This window comes from Mobula birostris, chromosome 12, assembly GCF_030028105.1.
Source record: "Mobula birostris isolate sMobBir1 chromosome 12, sMobBir1.hap1, whole genome shotgun sequence".
In the NCBI taxonomy this organism is placed as follows: Eukaryota; Metazoa; Chordata; class Chondrichthyes; order Myliobatiformes; family Myliobatidae; genus Mobula; species Mobula birostris.
Genome location: NC_092381.1, coordinates 80916106 through 80935216, shown reverse-complemented (window position 1 = coordinate 80935216; position 19111 = coordinate 80916106). Strand labels below are relative to the sequence as shown.

General features: G+C 40.4%; 1 protein-coding gene across 5 annotated transcripts in view; it reads left to right on the top strand.

Moving 5' to 3' along the window:
- The window catches only part of nuf2 (UF2 component of NDC80 kinetochore complex), an 83442-nt gene that overhangs the window by 18188 nt on the left and 46143 nt on the right, over positions 1–19111 (top strand). For 4 of the 5 annotated variants that reach the window (XM_072274202.1, XM_072274203.1, XM_072274204.1 and 1 more), the window contains 3 exons: positions 9787–9914; positions 11126–11200; positions 11791–11867. In XM_072274202.1, coding sequence (XP_072130303.1) covers positions 9787–9914; positions 11126–11200; positions 11791–11867 — 280 coding nt within the window. Of the gene's footprint in view, positions 1–6950; positions 7045–9786; positions 9915–11125; positions 11201–11790; positions 11868–19111 lie in introns of those variants that run through there. The other variant, XM_072274205.1, reaches the window with a different exon arrangement.

Sequence of the window (19111 nt, the reverse complement as noted above, 5' to 3'; positions counted from 1 at the left end):
CTCCTTGGATTCCATGTCTTCTAACCATTCAGAGCAGCCTATCACTGGAATTTTATCAAAGCATACTACAAGGCTATGCCCCTTTCCCTGCATAAAGACGGAAGCTGAAGCATGAGAATCCAGTACGGAAAATTTTCAAGTCTGGTCTGAGGAAATAAGTGAGCTGTGTGACTTCTTTGAGTCGGTAGACTGGTCCATGATCAAAGACTCAACAGTTAGCCTGGATGAGTATGTCATCTTCATCATAGACTTTATCAAAATTGTGTTGAGGTCTGTGTACCAAAGAGGGCCACCTGGATGTTCCCAAACCGGAAATCATGGATGAATGAGGAGATTCACTCCCTACTGAAGTTCAGGGCTGCAGCATTCAAATTGAGTGACTTAGATCTTTAGAAGGAATCAAAATATGACCTCTGTAAAGCTACACACATCAAAGTTGCTGGTGAACGCAGCAGGCCAAGCAGCATCTGTAGGAGGAGGTACAGTCGACGTTTCAGGCCGAGACCCTTCGTCAGGACTAACTGAAGGAAGAGTGAGTAAGGGATTTGAAAGCTGGAGGGGGAGATCCAAAATGATAGGAGAAGACAGGAGGGGGAGGGATAGAGCCAAGAGCTGGACAGGTGATAGGCAAAAGGGGATACGAGAGGATCATGGGACAGGAGGTCCGGGAAGAATGACAAGGGGGGGCCACCCAGAGGATGTGCAAGAGGCTTTAGCACTTTAAAAACTTTTCCCCCTCGATTTCTTGTCGTCGTCAGATATTGAGGACAGCCACCAGTAGTATTGGTAGTGTTCTAATTTGTTCTGTATTTCATTTAAATACGTAGTTTTGTTACTCAGTTAAATGGTATTTGTCTTTTTATACCTTAATATTTCCATGAAACTGGCTGATTGGGAGAGCTGCTTAATTGAGCCAAAATGTACGGGTCCCAATGGGCCTCAATTAATTGGAATCCACTGTATTTACTTAAGGGTGCTTGGAAAATAGCATAAAATAGAAAATAAATCATTATCATTTACAACACTAAGGGACAAAAAGCTTCGGTGATGTAGCTTATGGTCACGTATATTGTTTGAAAATAACTCCAACGAAAAAGTAAGTGATTGTGTGAAGGGTAACACAAAAATCAAAATAACTTTAATCTTGTACACTGGAGACATCGATTAACAAGATTAGTTCAGATTCATTCTGAGTGCATTTAGGCTATATTCCCAGGAGAACTTGTTATGAAACCAACTTGGAAACAGATGAATGATTTTACTGTGTAACTGATCCTTCCAAGAATACCACAACCTAGTGATAGTTAGGAGGCTTGCTTGCCTCAATCACCTGGAGATCTATGTTGGCTGGAGTCAGGGCCTTGTGCCTTGGCTCTTGGCAGGGTCACCCATGCCAAACAGGTCAAAGGGTAGAGGACAGACCAAGTGTCCACCAGACCTCCAAGTTTGGGGGTTCATCTTGGGGCTAACAACCCTGACTGCTCAAAAAAATTTGTTGCAGAACCAGCAATGAAGAATCTTTCTATACAGTCAGAGATGGAGGATCTTCATTAATGCTCTGAATGCAAATAGTGTAACAGGCAGAAACCTAATGGCCTATGTAATTGATCAAGGTCAATCAAACAGTAAAGAACCTTTTGGTAGAATTGCAACCACAATATAACAACACTTTTCCTGATCTAGTTTTATAAACTCCACTTTCTTGGTAAAAATTATTACATTCACGGTTGAAGTACAAATGCATTTTGAATGTTTATGGTTCAATAGTTCAATTTAATATCAGAGAATGTATACTGCATGCAACCTGTGAAATCCTCACTCTATCTCTTTAAAAAAAATCCCAGAGTGAATGACAGAAATGTCAGAACCTCAAAGTCTCCCCTCCCATGCACAAGCAGCATGAAAAGCATCAACCATCCCCTCCCACTTGCTCCAGCAAAAGTTTTGATCCACTTCCCCCCCACCATGAAAACAGTAGCAAAGCCCCCCCCTTCCCCCCACCCACAGAGACCTAATCTGGAGTCAATCCAAAACTACTGTACTTAACCCATCACTTCGGTATCTTAGACAGTCTGTCTGTCTGTCTGTCTGTCTGTGTCTCTCTCTCTCTCTCTCTCTCTCTCTCTCTCTCTCTCTCTCTCTCTCTCTCTCTCTCTCTCTCTCTCTCTCTCTCTCTCTCTCTCTCGAGAGAGAGAGAGAGATCACTCCTGCAGCAATGAGAGTGGTACACCAGCAGCTCGCTGTTGCAATCTGCCACATTGCTTCTCAGAGTCCCCCAACTCAAGGACCGAAAGGGTCTCACTCACCATTGAGAGAGAGGATCACTCAAGTGCAGGGGCGTACTGTCTCGATGTTTCAGTCTCCGAGGTGCCTCAGTTAGTGACATGGGCAAGAAAACAGGTCGTTCACATCTTCCAGGCCGCATCTGGAGATATCAAAATGCCAGGCCACACAGTGAGTCCGAGAGCAAGAACCCATCGCCCATGGAGAACCCTGGTTTGAGCTGTGCATCATGGATTCTGACAGAACCCCAGCCTCCTTGAGAAGAAAAGAAACGTGAGTAAAGAGGAGCAAGCTGTTTCGTGGACAAACTTGAAGCAATCACCTGGGTTTGCAAGAACCATCTTTTCTAGCTCCTCCCTACATTCTGGCATTTTTGATTTGAATGATAAATTATCATCACAAATCAGGTTAGGCTCTTGAGGCACTGTCCAAAGCCCATTGACTGCCAAATTGTGAATTTTATTGCTTTTAATACTTAAAATTCTCATACTGGGGACATCAATAGTAACACTAATAGGTGTTATCTGTTACCAGAGTAATTGCAGTTGTTGTGATTGGCCATGTGGGCTGGGTTGGTAGCCTTAGCCCTTGAATTGAGTATGTATCAATCAAAGATACTGTTCCTAGCATGTTCAGAAACAGTTTCCAATCCAGAACTCTGAATGTCTTTAACCTTTGAAATTCTGAGCCTGTTATCATGATAAGGTCTTTGTGCCACACTGTCATGCCCAGGACTGCTGTTTTGACTGTCAACTTCCTTTACACAGGATCATTCTAAGTAGCCACCACAGCTTTTGCTACAGCTCCAAGGTTGTTGCTTACTGCTGTCAGAGCAGCAACAGAGCCACTTATGGAGGAATCAAGAGTTCAGTATGAATTGCCTGTGGAAAGAAAGCAAGTAATATACTGTAACTGGTGGTGGTTAGTCATATGACTACCCCACATACCAAAGAACGTCAAGAGATGTCAGGAGAAGTTAACGCAAGTTTTTTTTTGTTTGTGTAGGCGACAATCTGCTGACATGCTGCCCCTATATTCATGTACAACATAAAAGCTGCTCACATGCAGCATCCTCCTATCCCTAGAAGATGAACTGCTTCGAGATAGCATCTTTACATCTTAAAAGCAAAAATTTTTGCCATCCACATCGCTCTGTGCAGGGCTATTAGGCTGCATGTTAAAAGCACAAGGCTGTACTCGTTTAGCAGAGATCAGGATGTAAAAGCCTAGATAAGTTTGAACTTTGTGTGGCTTCTGTCTGTGCTTCCACCTCAGCTGATGCCTGCATCAATAAGTGTTGTATGAGGTGTTGATACTAAGCCCATGCGAACCTATCCTTATGGCCACCAGAGGATAGCTCATGGCACCTTGGCTCCAGCCAAACTGCTGTAGGAGCCTGCAGGTGGATTTCTCCATGGTCCTTGTCATCTCAACATTACATCACGTAGCTATGACAGCATACTTGCCATTTCCAAATGCAATTACATTAGCCCTGTTGAGGTAAGCACTTTGACTGAAGACACACTTGATTCCCTTTGCCTGCTGGTACTCTCCCAATTGCCAAAGTCAAATGTCCTAAGATAACATTTTGATCTTTCATTGTGCCTCTCTGAGTTGATGCTATGGACTATGTAACGTAATGATACAATGTGTACATCTTCAGTTTTTTTCACTTTCCCATCTCATATCAGTATCTCCTTGGCTTTCTCCTGTGACCTTTCTTACTCTGCCCTTCCCTCCACTATTGCCTCTAACTTCTGCTACTCCATTTATTTTTCTGAGGAGTGGGTTATCTCAGACCTGCATCGATACTTTGCAAGTTTAAGAAAAAGACATAGTGGGATGTAAAAAATGTGGTATCTAGGGTTTTGTTAAATGACATCCGGAAAGTATACAAACAAAAGCTTGTCATTGTATTCAGTACATGTGACAATAGTAATCTATAACAGTACTATGGATGTCAGAAGGCTGTGCACTTATCTAGCCCCTTGCTTTTTGCAACAATTTGAAGTCTGAATATTGGGTGTGACTGAACACCTCAGTAAAAGTCTTGTCTATGATATTCTCCCAGATGGTCCTGAGTACATCCAAATCCAGTTGCAGTTCCTTGACTCAGCCTGTCAGGAGTTGCAGTTGGTACACTTCCCACAATTGTAGTCATCAGGGACACAATGAGGCTCCCTGACTTTCATCATCTTAACATTCCACTATCTTAATTGCCATCCTGCCTACATTGAATCAAGTACTAAGGATTAACAGCAAGGATAAAAACCTTACTCATTCTTAATTGTGCCCCTTCACTAAGGCCTCAGCTCTCAATCTCACAATTTCTGCTCCATAAGGCCACTCCATTTAACCTTGCCTTCTATTTGTTAAAGGGCCCACCAATCAATGAGTTCTGCCCTCTTAAAGTTCCTGCTCTGACTTGCAGCACCTAAGGCACTTACTCATTTTCCTCATACCAAAGCATCTCCACTCAGCTCATTGTCACGGTGGTCACTCCACTTCATTCAACCTTTTTATTGGCTGTGGCTAATTATCAGATCACCTATTAACTTGCAATTAGTTTAGTGTCCTGTAAACAAACTCAGATCATGAGACTCGCCTTTTTTAAATTCTCTCGTTCTAAATCCCAAGTCCGCTGGCTGCACACGAATTAAGGCGTGCTGAGTGTTGGGGAGTTGGAAAAGAGCATGGAGGCTGCAACTGCTGAGTTGATGAAGAAAATATCCTGTAGGATGAACAGATCGACGGATAATGAAAGTGAGATTGAGATGGAGGAATGGAGTGAAGAGAGTGGGGAAAGGAAACCGAGGTATGAGATGTCAAACTCTAAGGAGTCAGGGGACAAACAAAATAGGATAGGAAAACAATGGAAAGAAGATGAGATTAAAGCAATTATAGCACTGAGTGAAGACGGAGCAACTTTTGGTGAATGGAACCTGATTCATTTGATGAAGATAATCAACAAATTTATAGGTGAAGTCAAAAGAGCGAAGATTTGATGAAATGGATTGCTATTAGTGATTTATTGGGATGGTGCTCAACAAGGCAAAGTGATAAGATTAAATAAAATAGATGGCAAAAAAGTATAATGCTCAATACCCAACAATAGAAAGTGGACTAGAGGAGTTATTTTGGGAATACCAACAAAAGTTACTATGGATGAGATTAACAGAACATAAAAGGAGCAAAAATTATTGAGGCCAAACGTTTGAAAGTTATAAGAAATGGGAAATAGTGTGATAGTTTATTGGTTATGATCAACTTTGATGAAGAGAGATTGCCGACTAAAGTTTATTCAGGGTATATGTGTTATGAGGTCAGAATATATATACCACCGCCTTTAAGATGCTTTAAATGTCAGAAATTCAGGCATATTGCGGCGGTCTGCAGAGGGAAACAAAGATGTGGAAGATGCGCTGGAGAACATGAATATGGGAAATGTGAGGCGGGAGCTGGGCTGAAATGCTGCAATTGTGGTGAGGAACATAGTGCAGCTTATCAAGGATGCATTATTAGCAAGAAAGAAGCTGAGATACAATATGTAAACGTAACTCAAGGGATCAGTTACGTAGAGGCAGTGAAAGTATTTGCTGGAAAAAAGAAGGCTATCAAGCAAACAAATACAGGGAATAATAAACCGGTGAACTGTGAGGGTTGTAATATGATAAATAAGGACAGACTAATTATGAGTAAGAAGGATTTCGTACTGTTTATGGTAGATGCAATTAACTGTTCAGCGTAAACAGACAAAAGAACCGAAAAAATTAAAATTATAGTCAAGTCTGCCAAAAAATATCTTGGTATTACAGGGCTTAGGTGGGAAGCAGTCAAAGATGTGCTGAATGGAGGATCAAACAGTTCACAGGCAGGAGATGCGAAAAAATTAATGGCTGGCTGTGTGTGTGTGTGTGTGTGTGTGTTTATGTGTGTGTGTATATATATATATATATATATATATATATTTACACACACACACATATATATTACAAGGGAATGCAAGGAGTATTATCGCAAATGATCAAGAATTTACGAAATATGTACCGGAATTTAAGGGAAAAAAAACCTCAGATTTTATGTTACAAGAAACATGGTTGAAACCCAGGGTAAATGTGTGGAACTCCATCAACAAATAGAAGTACTCAATAAGAACAACTGTGAGTTGGAAAGAGATTGGACGAAACGGTACTGCATTTAAAGGAGACGGTTTCTGAAAAAGATGCTTGTTGTCAAAAATTCAGTGACATGGAAAACAGATTAAAAATGGAGGAACTTATTCCAAAGTTACAAAAGGAAAAAGGAATTTGCAAAGTGAATGATCTGCATTTGGATTATAAAATGAAAACATGGAAACAATTGAGGAAGAATTTCAAGATCTCAATAAACAACTACAGGCTTTGATTCAAGAAAAGGAAAATTTGGAAATAGCAGATAGCCTTAGAAAACAACAATTTTAAATGTTAAGCATGCGATAATGAATAATCTCAAGCAAGAAGCTTTTAGTTTTACAAATGATTCAAATGAAATTAATGTAATTTGAGGCAATGCAATTATTTGGAAACCACATGACAAAATTTGAGAAGGAAAACAATCTGCGACATTGCTATTTAATGAGCACATACAGCATTTGCAAGCGGAATTATAATTGATTCTATATCCTGCAGAGGGCAGTAATACGCCTAGATGTGTCTAAGCTGCCGGAAATAGAAGAAGAAGAAGTCGTCCCAAGTCCTGTAAAGTGAGCCCCACTTGTAGAAGGTATGCAGAAGGAAATGCACTGTTTGATCCAATGTGCCATTCGGGTAGAAGAACAAAGAAAGAAGATTGTAATCTATGATCGAATAAGCAAAGTAAATTAGCTTTCACTTTGGTTTTGTTTTATGTTTTGTATATCTCGGGTATCAACACTCAATTTTGCTGCTTTTTTAAACAGTGGATTCTGGCTAATTACACATCGGTTCCAGTACATTTTGGCCCAATTAAGTGGCTGCCCCATTAGCCAAAGTTTCATGGAAGTGGTTAAAAAGGTATAATAAGACAAGCTATCATTTAACCGTGTAACAAATTATGTATTTAAATGAAATACAGAACAAATTAGGACACCACCAAAACTACTACACCACCAAAACTGAGGGTTCCTGATAGTTATTGACAGGGAAATTAATCCAGTTTACACTGCTATGTTCTTTTGATTGTAAATGAATAAAATCATTGCTGTTACCTAGTGCGGACAATGGACTGCCTTCAAATCTTCATTTTCATTGTAACATTCAAGATGCTTGTTGATATGTTTTACATTTTTCATAGTTCCTAACTTGAAGTAGTAAAATTGTTTCATTTTCCCTCCTGGCTGATTCTGACATCTCAAAGTCTGAATGCTTGAAACTGCAGTGAGCAAAACAGTTCTGAATTGTCTTGCTGCTTATTTCTCACCATCTGTCAATGACAAAAATAACTTGCTTTTTTTTTTAAGCACAAACTCATGGTTGTGACGCTATTTTAAAAACTTCACTCTAAGCATGGTGCAGTGTCTAACAGCCACACGGCATGCATGCAACTGATGCTCATTAGAAACTGGCCACAGTCTGTTGTCCCAATTAAGTGGCATAGTGTCCCAAATAAAGGGAATCCTGGCTATTGTCTCAATGTGTTGTTGTTCTTCCCCTCTGCCATCCGATTCCTAAATGGACTTTGAAGCTTTGGACACTACCTCCCTGTTTTTTAATATACAGTACTTCTGTTTTTGCACATTTAAGAAAAAATCTGTTCAATATATGTAATTGATTCACTTGTTATATTTATTATGCTTTATCTCTCTGGCCCTACATTCCTCCTTAGAACACCTGGAGAATAAAGACGCATACGTAAGGCTCCTTTTCATTGACTACAGCTCTGCCTTTAATACCATCATTCCAAATAAACTGATTCCTAAGCTCCGGAACCTGGGCCTTAGCACTCAGCTCTGCAGCTGGATCTTCAACTTCCTCACAGACAGGACCCAGGCTGTAAAAATAGGGGACAAGCTTGCCTCTACAATCACTCTGAGCACCTGTGCCCCCCAAGGCTGTATACTCAGCCCCTTGCTGTACTCACTGTACACCCATGATTGTGTAGCCAAGTTTCCATCAAACTCAATATATAAGTTTGCTGATGACACAACAATTGTAGGCCGTATCTTGGGTAATGATGAGTTTGGGTACAGAGAGGAAATTGAGAACCAGGTGGCATGGTGCAAAGACAATAACCTATCCCTCAATGTCAGCAAGACGAAGGAATTGATTGTTGACTTCAGAAGGAGTAGCAGACCGCACGACCCAATTTACATCGGTGGTGCGCAAGTGGAACAGGTCAAAAGCTTTAAGTTCCTTGGGGTCAATATCACAAATGACCTGACTTGGTCCAACCAAGCAGAGCTCACTGCCAAGAAGGCCCACCAGTGCCTTTACTTCCTGAGAAAACTAAAGAAATTTGGCCTGTCCCCTAAAACCCTCACTAATTTTTATAGATGCACTGTAGAAAGCATTCTTCTAGGGTGCATCACAACCTGGTATGGAAGTTGTCCTGTCCAAGACCGAAAGAAGCTGCAGAAGATCGTGAACACGGCACAGCACATCACACAAACCAATCTTCCGTCCTTGGACTTGCTTTACACCGCATGCTGTTGGAGCAGTGCTGCCAGGATAATCAAGGACACGACCCACCCTGCCAACACACTTTTCGTCCCTCTTCCCTCCGGGAGAAGGTTCAGGAGCTTGAAGGCTCATACGTCCAGATTTGGGAACAGCTTCTTTCCAACTGTGATATGACTGCTGAATGGAGCCTGACCCGGATCTGGGCCGTACCCTCCAAATATCCGGACCTGTCTCTCTTTGCACTACCTTACTTCCCATTTTTCTATTTTCTATTTATGATTTATAATTTAAATTTTTAATATTTACTAATTTTAACTATTTTTAATATTTAATATTTGTAATCCAGGGAGTGTGAAGCGCAGAATCAGATATCGCTGTGATGATTGTACGTTCTAGTACCAATTGTTTGGCGACAATAAAGTATAAAGTATTTTATTTATTTTTTTCTCTGCTAAATAATGTATTGCATTGAACTGCTGCTAAGTTAACAAATTTCACGTCACATGCCGGTGATAATAAACCTGATTCTGATTCTTTATGCAAGATTTCATCTCCTCTGAAATGTTTGAACCCTTTGTAGATTTTTATGTCGAAAAGCCCGGTACATTTCTATCAAATAGGCAAGATATAATTCGTAAGTCCCTGTCATGTTGTGCTCTAAGATAACGGTGTTTAGTGTTTCATGAATTTGTCTCTGAATTTATTTGTGTCTGGTCAAAAAAAAAGAAATGCAATATTAAATGTATGTCTTAAACATTGCCAGCTATCGCCATGAATGATGGTGAGCTCTTCTAATGCCATTACCAATGATGGTGATATATTAAACAAGATTAACCTGAATTCTAAAATGTAGTTGTTTCCTTCATAGCTCAAATGGAGGGGGAAAGCAGAGTTCCTTTTCCTATTTACAAATTGGAATTTATCGTAAGTTATTGTCGCAAGCATATTTTAAATGGGTCAGAAGCTAACAACTTTACAAAAGCTGACATAACAAAGGTAAGCAGTTTACAATTTTTCTAAACCTTTCAAGTCCACAAAAGCTAAGAATGCGTGGATTTATAAGAGTATTAGGCAATGTAATGTGTACGTTGTTTTAATGAAGTTATTCCTTTCTAGGTAAATGTATGCGTCTATACAATCAAAACCTACACTAATTTTTTTCTGTGTCACTTTTAGTATACTATACCATTGACAGTTGTGAATAAATGTCTGTTTTTGAAAGTACTTTGTTTCTTAATGCTTAAGTGATCCTTATAATACCTTTAATGTTTTATTATGTATTATTTTCAGTGAGCTAGATATCTAGCTGTTTCAAAGGGAGTTCCTTGGTTGTGAAAAAAGATTTTGGAATTGAAAGTTTGACTGCATTCTGCAAAACCACCTTTCATATTAGATTATGAGGGCACTCAGTATTCGTTTATTGTCATTTAGAAATGCATGCATCAAAAAATGATACAATATTCTTCCAGTATGATATCACAAAAACACAAGACAGATCAAGACTAAAACTGACAAAAACCACATAATTATAACATATGGTTAGAACAGTGCAAAGTAATATCATAATTTGATAAGAGCAGACCATGGGCACGGTTAAAAAAAAGTCTCAAAGTCCCGATAGCCCCAATATCTCATGCAGACGGTAGAAGGGAGAAACTCTCCCTGCCATGAGCTTCCAGTGCCGCAACTTGCCGATGCTTTGGTAGCACCCGACTCTGAGTCCGTCCGAAAACTTCGAGCTTCCGACCAGCCCTCCGACACTGAGCACCATCTCTGCCAAGTGCTTCGACCCTGGCCCCGGCTGCCAAGCAACAGGCAAAGCCGAGGATTCGGGGCCTTTCCTTCCGGAGATTTCGGATCACACAGTAGTGGCGGCAGCGAAATAGGCATTTCAGAAGTTTCACCAGATGTTCCTCTGTGTTCTTACGTCTACCTCCATCAAATCAGAATTGTGCACGGCCTCCTGCTTGACAGATAACAGATATTCATCACTGGAGAGGCCACGCGTGCGCTGCGTCGCGTTGCGTCACCATCTTTTCCTCCTGCCATTGATTAATAATTGACATTTGCATATGTAAATAAATATTCGAGACGAAACTTGGAGGGTGAGAAGTCCGCTAATAATATTCTTGTTTGAAGTTGTCAATATTCAAACTTGGATGCAATGTAATTTGAATGGGTTTTTCATTTTTCTTTTGTTTCAATAGCCAGAAGTTGTGCAGCGCTTGTATGTAAGAACCTTGCAGTATATCTTTGATGCAAGACCAGACTGCTTCTGCATGGTTAGTAAAATTTGAAAAGAATAATGAATGTGGTGTGTTTTTATATTCTTTGCCCTTGCCTATATATTGGCCATTTTATGGTGGCATGCTTTGTCTTGAGGTAACTACAAAAATTGGCCTATGTTTAGAATGCCGATACTTGATTATTAAAATACTATAATCAATGAATTAAATATGTAATTCCCACTTAAATGTATATTTATGTTTCTTTATCCAAAGATAGTTTGGTATTATTAATTCTCATGATTTTTACATTGGACTTAATGGACTAATATATTAATTCAGAGAAATTTTAATTTTTCCCGATTTCTTGCATCTGTTAACTTCTGTTATTATTTCAGCAGGCTTGATTATTTTGAATTTTAGAGGTCACAGTGAGTCTTGTGAAGTGATGTAGACAGTAGTTTTATGAAATATTCTTTTGCTGCATGATATTGTGAATTCTTGATAATGGACAATGTGCTTTTGACTATAGTATTTGAAGAACTACTTTAGTTCTATATAACCTTCTCCCAGCTAACTTCTCAAGTGTATTATTCAAATGGGATGTAAGAGATATAAATTGATCATTTTGCTTTTTTTTCCTCAAGATGACTGGTGATGAAAACATGCCATATCCTCAACTTATTGAAAATTGTGTCCCAATATTGAATCTGTATATTTGCATGTAAGTATCAAAGTGGCTTAGCAGAATAAAAGATCTTGGGTATGTGAGAATCTAAGTTGTTGAGATTGTCTCTTCTAAGATCTTTGGTTTGACAACATGTTTTCTTTCTGATCATAGTTTTGAGACTCTGTGATCTGAGAAGCACAATGAATATGCAATAATTAATTAAACCCTGACTTTTAGCTTCACAAAGTCACTTTTTAGATCCTATTTTAATAGTCTAATTCTGGAAATGTATCAGAACATTCCAATGAGAACAATGATCATCTCAAGATTTTAAAAACTTATTTAGCAATAAAGTGCAGAGTAGGCCCTTCTGACCCTTCAAACTACACCACCCCAGCAACCCCCCAATACCTGATTAACCCCAACCTATTCATGGGACAATTTACGATGACAATTAACTAATCTAGTACATCTTTGGACTATGGGAGGGAACTGGAGCAGCTGGTTAAAACCCATGCATTTCACAGGGAGAACGTACAGAGACTCCTTACAGCACAGCTCAGGTATTGAACTTAGAACTCTGGAACACCCCGAGCTGTAATAGTGCTGTGTTAACTGCTAAGCTGCCATGATTTGTGCTTCATAGTATTCCATCTCTATTCTTGGACATTTAGTGCCTATAATATTATTGCCTCTACTATGATGATTGGCAGCTTGTTGCAATCGTATATTGATGTTCTTCTGAATATCCTCTGCTCTATCTTCAACTACTTTTGTTACCTCCTCAAACAAAAAACTCAATCAAGACATGCCCTGCCCACTAAGGCCAGTGTCCAATTTTTATAAGATGCTTCAATAAAATATTCCTTACTCAGTGGGAAATAAAACATTTAAGATACAATTGTGATGATGAGCATGCAAGATGGAATTGGATTTGGTGTAATGTTCCTTTTAGACTATAGCTCAATAACCCTAGCGATGGTGATTAATCCTAACCTATTACTAAAGCTTCAGAATTCACCAGGGGAAAAGGTCCTTGGCAATTGTGGGGATGACTTAGAGCGGAGTGAAACGCTTGAGCATATAGACATTAAGAAACAGGATATGCGGGAGGTTTTGAAAAGCATTAAGTTAGTTAAGTCACTGGGACTGGACGAGATGTACCCAAGACTACTGTGGGAAGCGAGGGAGGAGGTTGCTGAGCCTCTGGCGATAATCTTTGCATCATTAATAGGGATGGGAGAAGTACTGGAAGACTGGAAGATTGCAAATGTTGTTCCCTTGTTCAAGAAAGGGAGTAGAGATAACCCAGGAATTTATAGACAGGTGAATCTTGCTTCAGTAGTGGGCAAGTTGTTGAAGATCCTGAAAAGCAGAATTTATGAGCATTTGGAGAGACACAATCTGATTAGGGATAGTCAGCATAGTTTTGTCAATTGGAGGTCATGCCTTATGAGCCTCATTGAATTCTTTGAGGTTGTAACAAAACACATTGAAGGTAGAGCAGTGGATGTGATGTATATGGATTTCAGTAAGGCATTTGATAAAGTTCCCCATGCAAGGCTCCTTCAGAGAGTAAGGAGGCATGGGAGCTAAGGAGACCTTGCTTTGTGGATCCAGAACTGGCTTGCCTACAGAAGGCAAATGGTGGTTATAGATGGTTTGTATTCTGTATGGAGGTCAGTGACAAGTGATGTTCCGCAGGGATCTGTTCTGGGACCCCACCTTTGTGATTTTTATAAATGACATGGATGAGGAAGTAGAAGGGTGGGTTAGGAAGTTTGCTGATGACACAAAGGTTGGGGGTGTAGTGGATAGTCTGGAGGGTTGCCAGAGGTTACAGTGGGACATTGATAGGATGCAGAACTAGGCTGTGAAGTGGCAGATGGACTTCAACTGAGATAAGTAAGAAGTGGTTCATTTTGGTAGGTCAAGTATGAAGACAGGATATAGTATTAACGGTAAGACTCCTGGCAGTGTGGAGGATCTGAGAGATCTTGGGGGTGTGTGTCCATAGTACACTCAAAGCTACTGTGTAGGTTGACAGTGTTAAGGCGTATGGTGTGCTGGCATTGATCAACTATTGGATTGAATTCAAGAGTTGTGGGGTAATGTTACAGCTATAGAAGACCTTGGTCATACCCTACTTGGGGTACTGAGTTCATTTCTAGTCACCTCACCACAGGAAGGCAATGGATACTATAGAAAGAGTGTAGAGGAGATTTACAAGGATGTTGCCTGGATTGAGGAGCATGCCTTATGAGAATAGGTTGAGTGAACTTGGCCTTTTCTCCTTAGTGATGGAGGTTGAGAGGTGACTGCTAGAGGTGTATAAGATGATGAGGAACATTGATCGTGTGGATAGTCAGAGGCTTTTTCCCAGGGCTGAAGTGGCTGTCATGAGGGGGCATAGTTTTAAGGTGCTTGGAAGTAGGTATAGAGGGGATGTCAGGGGTAAGCTTTTCCACACAGAGTGGAGGGTGCTTGGAATGCACTGCCGATGACAGTGCTGGAGGCAGATACAATAGGGTCTTTTAAGAGACTCTTGGATAGGTACATGGAGCTTAGAAAAATAGAGGGCTATGCCGCAGGGTAATTCTAGGCAGTCTCTAGAATAGGTTATGTGGTCGGCACAACTTTGTGGGCCGAAGGGCATGTGAGGTGTACGGTGGGAAGTTACTCCAACAAGGCCCATTCTCAGGCTAACTTTTGAGAACTGTTCTTTTAGGTGGCAATGCCTGGCGATCGCAGATCTTTGAAAATGGAGCCACCGGGAGTGACAGTTTTTCTTTTATTTAATGAAAATATTTTCCATCTTTCCATTGAGATCTGCAGTGTAATGGAATAAATTCTACAATGAATTTACACTTGAGTATAGTCAGGGAACTAGCACAGCAAAATATTTAAGTAAACAAATTACTGGAGGGATTCAGTGATCAACTTGAACTGGATTAATTGGATGCTGCAAGAGCTTCAGTTCCATGTGCAGTAAGGATCTTGCCAAGTAGCATTCCATATAACCTTTTCAGTACAAATCACACTAGTACAAGGAGACATGGGCCAAATTGCTCTTAGAACTTGGATACAATCACTGTTGCTGTAAAGACAAACATTAAGTTCGTGATTGATTTTAAGTTTACAGTTTACTTTTAAGCCTTGTTCATAGAACAGAGACGGATCCATTTGGTGTACTAAGGCCAGCATCGGCTCATAGAGAGCTTCAGTTCATGTCTACCTCACCCAGATTGATATTGTCTGTTCAAGTATAAATCCATTTCCTTTATGTGGGTTGCTGATAAATTTAATGGGACCACCTTTTACAGTGAACTCAGATTGCAAATTACTGCCTTTAATAAGCAACTTGCTTATGACCCCCAGTAACCTCTCAGCTCTTCTTTGAATTAGTTCTGCTTCACATTTACCTGAAAAAGTAGATGGGACTTTATTTTAACATCTCATTGGGGAAACAAAATCATAAAGTATCCTTCCCATGTCTGGAGTATCAAAAACAAGAGGGCAAATGTTTAAAATAAGAGGAAGGAGCTTTAAAGAGGATCTGAGATGTAACTTTTCTTCACACACACACACACACACACACACACGCACACACACGCACGGGCAAAGCTTGATATCTGTAACTTGCTACTAAAGTATAGGTGGTGGAATCAAATACAATTACTACATCTAAGAAGCATTTAGACAAATACTTCAATAGACAGTTCAAAGAAGAATATGGTGTAATGTGTGACAATGGGATTAGTGTAGATGGGGAGAAAGGTCAGCATGACTGGTGAGCTGAAGGGACTGTTTATGTGCTGACCTCTGATATATATAAAACTTATTGTTATCAATTTGCTTTTGTGTTCTGATCACCTCTCTTTAATCTGCTTTGGTTTTATACTATTTAATATTTTGTGCTAAGTGCTTTTAAAATTGCATGCTTTAAGTCAGGGGTCCCCAGCCTTTTGTGCGCTGCAGACCAGTTTAATTTGACGATATTCTTGCGGACCAGCCGATGGGGGGGTGGGGTGGTGTTCAAGTTCAACAGTGCATGACAGGGAATGAGGAAAGGTGCAGCTGACTTATATTGGTTCATATTGCCAAATCATGTCGTTTCCTCGGTGGTTGGGAGCCACTGCTTTAAGTTACAGGCAGAGTTACTGCATTGCAGCCATTTGGTACAGAAATTTGCCCTTACAAAATTCACAAATCACTACCCAAAACTTTGACATATAAGTTCTGCGAGGCCGAATTTTATTCATGTGGAAAAATGTAAAATGAATAAACACTAAGTTTATCATTCTCTTTCAACTTGCGTTTCTTGACATATGTGTAGAAGATGTAGTTTTATGTTATGCAAAATCACAACATTGACTATTTTCTAGGAATGCAGCTCTGTAACCTGGGAATGTCTCTTTTAAAATTTTCTTTAGTCAACTTATTTTGTAGTAATAATTGGCACGTACGAGGGGTGATTGATAAGTTTGTGGCCTAAGGAAGAAGGAGTCAATTTTAGAAAACCTAGCATATTTTTCCTACATTTACACACTTAGTCTAGCAGTCGTGGAGCATATGGGTTCCTTCTTTGTAGAAGTTGGCGTCTTGGACCTCCAGAAGTGTTCCACAACAGGGGTGATTGATAAGTTTGTGGCCTAAGGTCGAAGGAGATGAGTTATTAACTTCAAACTTTCTGCATTTCCACTCAAAGAGTTGAACTACACGTACATCTAACGAGAGCTGTATAACCTTCTACCTTAGGCCACAAACTTATCAATCACCCCTGCTGTGGACCACCTGGCGGTCCAAGATGCACTCGTGACATGCACGAGCAGTTCAACTCTTTGAGTGATAATGCAGAAAATTGGAAGTTAATAACTCATCCCTTTCTACCTTAGGCCACGAATTTATCAATCACCTCTGCTGCGGACCACTTCTACAAAGAAGAGATCCGTATGCTCCACGACCACTGGACTAAGTGTGTACATGTAAGAGGGGACTATGTTGAAAAATAAATGTGCTAGGTTTTCTAAAATTGACTGAGTAATATAAAGAATCCAGAAAAGGACTTGTGAAAGGAATTAGAAAATTAGGATCCATGAAAAGTTCTTGGCAAGTAGGAATAAAGAGAATCCCAAGGCATTCTATATTTACATCAGGAGAGGGTTGGAGCACTCAAGAATAAAGGAGTGTTCATGCGCTTGGAGGCAGAGAATGTGGGCAAGGTCCAAAATGAGTACCCATTTGAGTGAAGGGCATGGTGAACAGTGAGATCAGTGTGCAGCATGATTATATGCTTGGGCATTTTGGCCTCCCTCCCCCCCCCCCTTCAAATCTCTTACTATCTCTTCTTTCAGTTAGTCCTGACGAAGGGTCTCAGCCCGATACGTTGATTGTACCTCTTCCTGTAGATGCTGCCTGGCCTGCTGCGTGCACCAACAATTTTTACGAGTGTTGCTTGAAATTCCAGCATCTGCAGATTTCCTTGTGTTAGTTTTTGATGGAAGATGCCATGTTTTTTTGATTGTAAATGAACAAATTCAGCGCAGACACCTAGTGCATATAATGGACTGCCTTTATAGAATGCTATGAAGAATTGCACTCTCCAAGTCTTCATTTTCATTGTAACCTTCAAAGTGATTGTCGATACCTTCAAATCCTTCATGGTTCAAAACAGTTCTGAATTGTCTTGCTGCTTATTTCTCACCAACTATAAATGAGGAAAAATGACTGATTTTTTGAACACCAGTGCACACAACTGATGCTCTTTAAAAACTGTTCGCTCTAAGCATGGTGCAGTATCTAACGGGTACACAAGTGCATGTGTCTAATGCTAGTTAGAAACTGTTCAGCAACAGTCTCCTGGCCCAATTAAACAGCATAGTGTCCCAAATAACGAATCATGGCTATTTTCTCGATTAGTTTTTGTTCTTTAAGAGTTATTCCAAATTAGCTGTCCCAATTAACTGATTGGCAAAATTAACCTGAATCCACTGTATTTGTAATGACTTGGGCGGAAACATATATGATTAGTTTAGTAAGTTTGCAGATAACACAAAGGATGGTGATGATGTGTATATTGTAGAAGGTTGCCAAAAGATACTGTGGGATGCAAGTTGAATATATATACAGGCAGAGAAGTGGAAAATGAAGTTTAATATGGGGAGGTGGGAGATGTTGCACTTTAGGAGAGTAAAGGGAAAGTACACAGTTAATGGCAGAACTCTTAACCGTATTGATATATACAGATACCTTGAGGTCCAAGTCAATAGCTCCTTCCCTGCAAGTGGCCACAGAAGTTGATGGTGTTTTGGCATCCACCTGTCTCAAAGGACAATAGGTGATAATGATCATTGTTGCAAGTCTGGGCAGAAGTTATAGAGATCCTGAGATGCCCAGTCATCAAGATCCCCCTCTCAGCATCACCAGTGTAGTCCAAAGGAAAGCTTATGAAGCAATACTTTTGGTACCAGCTTGGATGCAGGAGCTGCCGGAAGGATGTTCAATGACATCCAGCCTCCTTAGGGGCTCCACTCTGGATTTGCTGTCTGGGCTTACTCCCGATGCTGCCCACAAGGCAGTGGGGCTAATTACCCATAGCTGGGGATCTGGTTCACGAGTACCAGGGCATGCCCACACTCTGGTGGGACTGCGTGCTATGGGAGCAGGGGCCAGACCTCCTCCCTGTCCTCTATAGTTCAGCCTGAGTCTAAAAGGAGTTTAGTTTCATTGTGTCACCAGCGAGGAGGCACTACATGAGGCTTGCTGTTGAAGAGGCTATGTACTGGCAGGGAGAGACTTGCATATTCAGCTCTCCTTTTCGCAAGACTGCTAGCCAGTGGTGGAAACTGAAAGTGAGTGACAAGTACTACCCACTACACTACCACACTAGACAGGTCACAGCAACCATTTTGACACCGGTTGATAAGGTAGTTTTAAGAAAAAAGGAATATGTGTGTTTGCCTTTATTAGTTGATGCATTAATTTCAAGAGTTGGGAAATTGTGTTTAAGCTGCATCTGGAGTATTGTATGTACTTCTAGTTGCCCTGTTATGGGAAGTATATGGCAGCTTTTGAGAGGATTTAGAAGTTTACCAGGATGTTGACTGATACACCTCATTCCATCTGGGTAGCCTCCAGTATGATGGCATGAACATCAATTTCTCTAATGTCCGGTAATTTCTCTGCCTTCCCCTTCTCTTTTTCCCATTCCCCATTCTGCCCTTCCCTTCTCATCTGCCCATTACCCCTCTCTGGGTGCCCCTTCTTTCCTTAACTTTCACATTCCCCTCTCCTCTCCT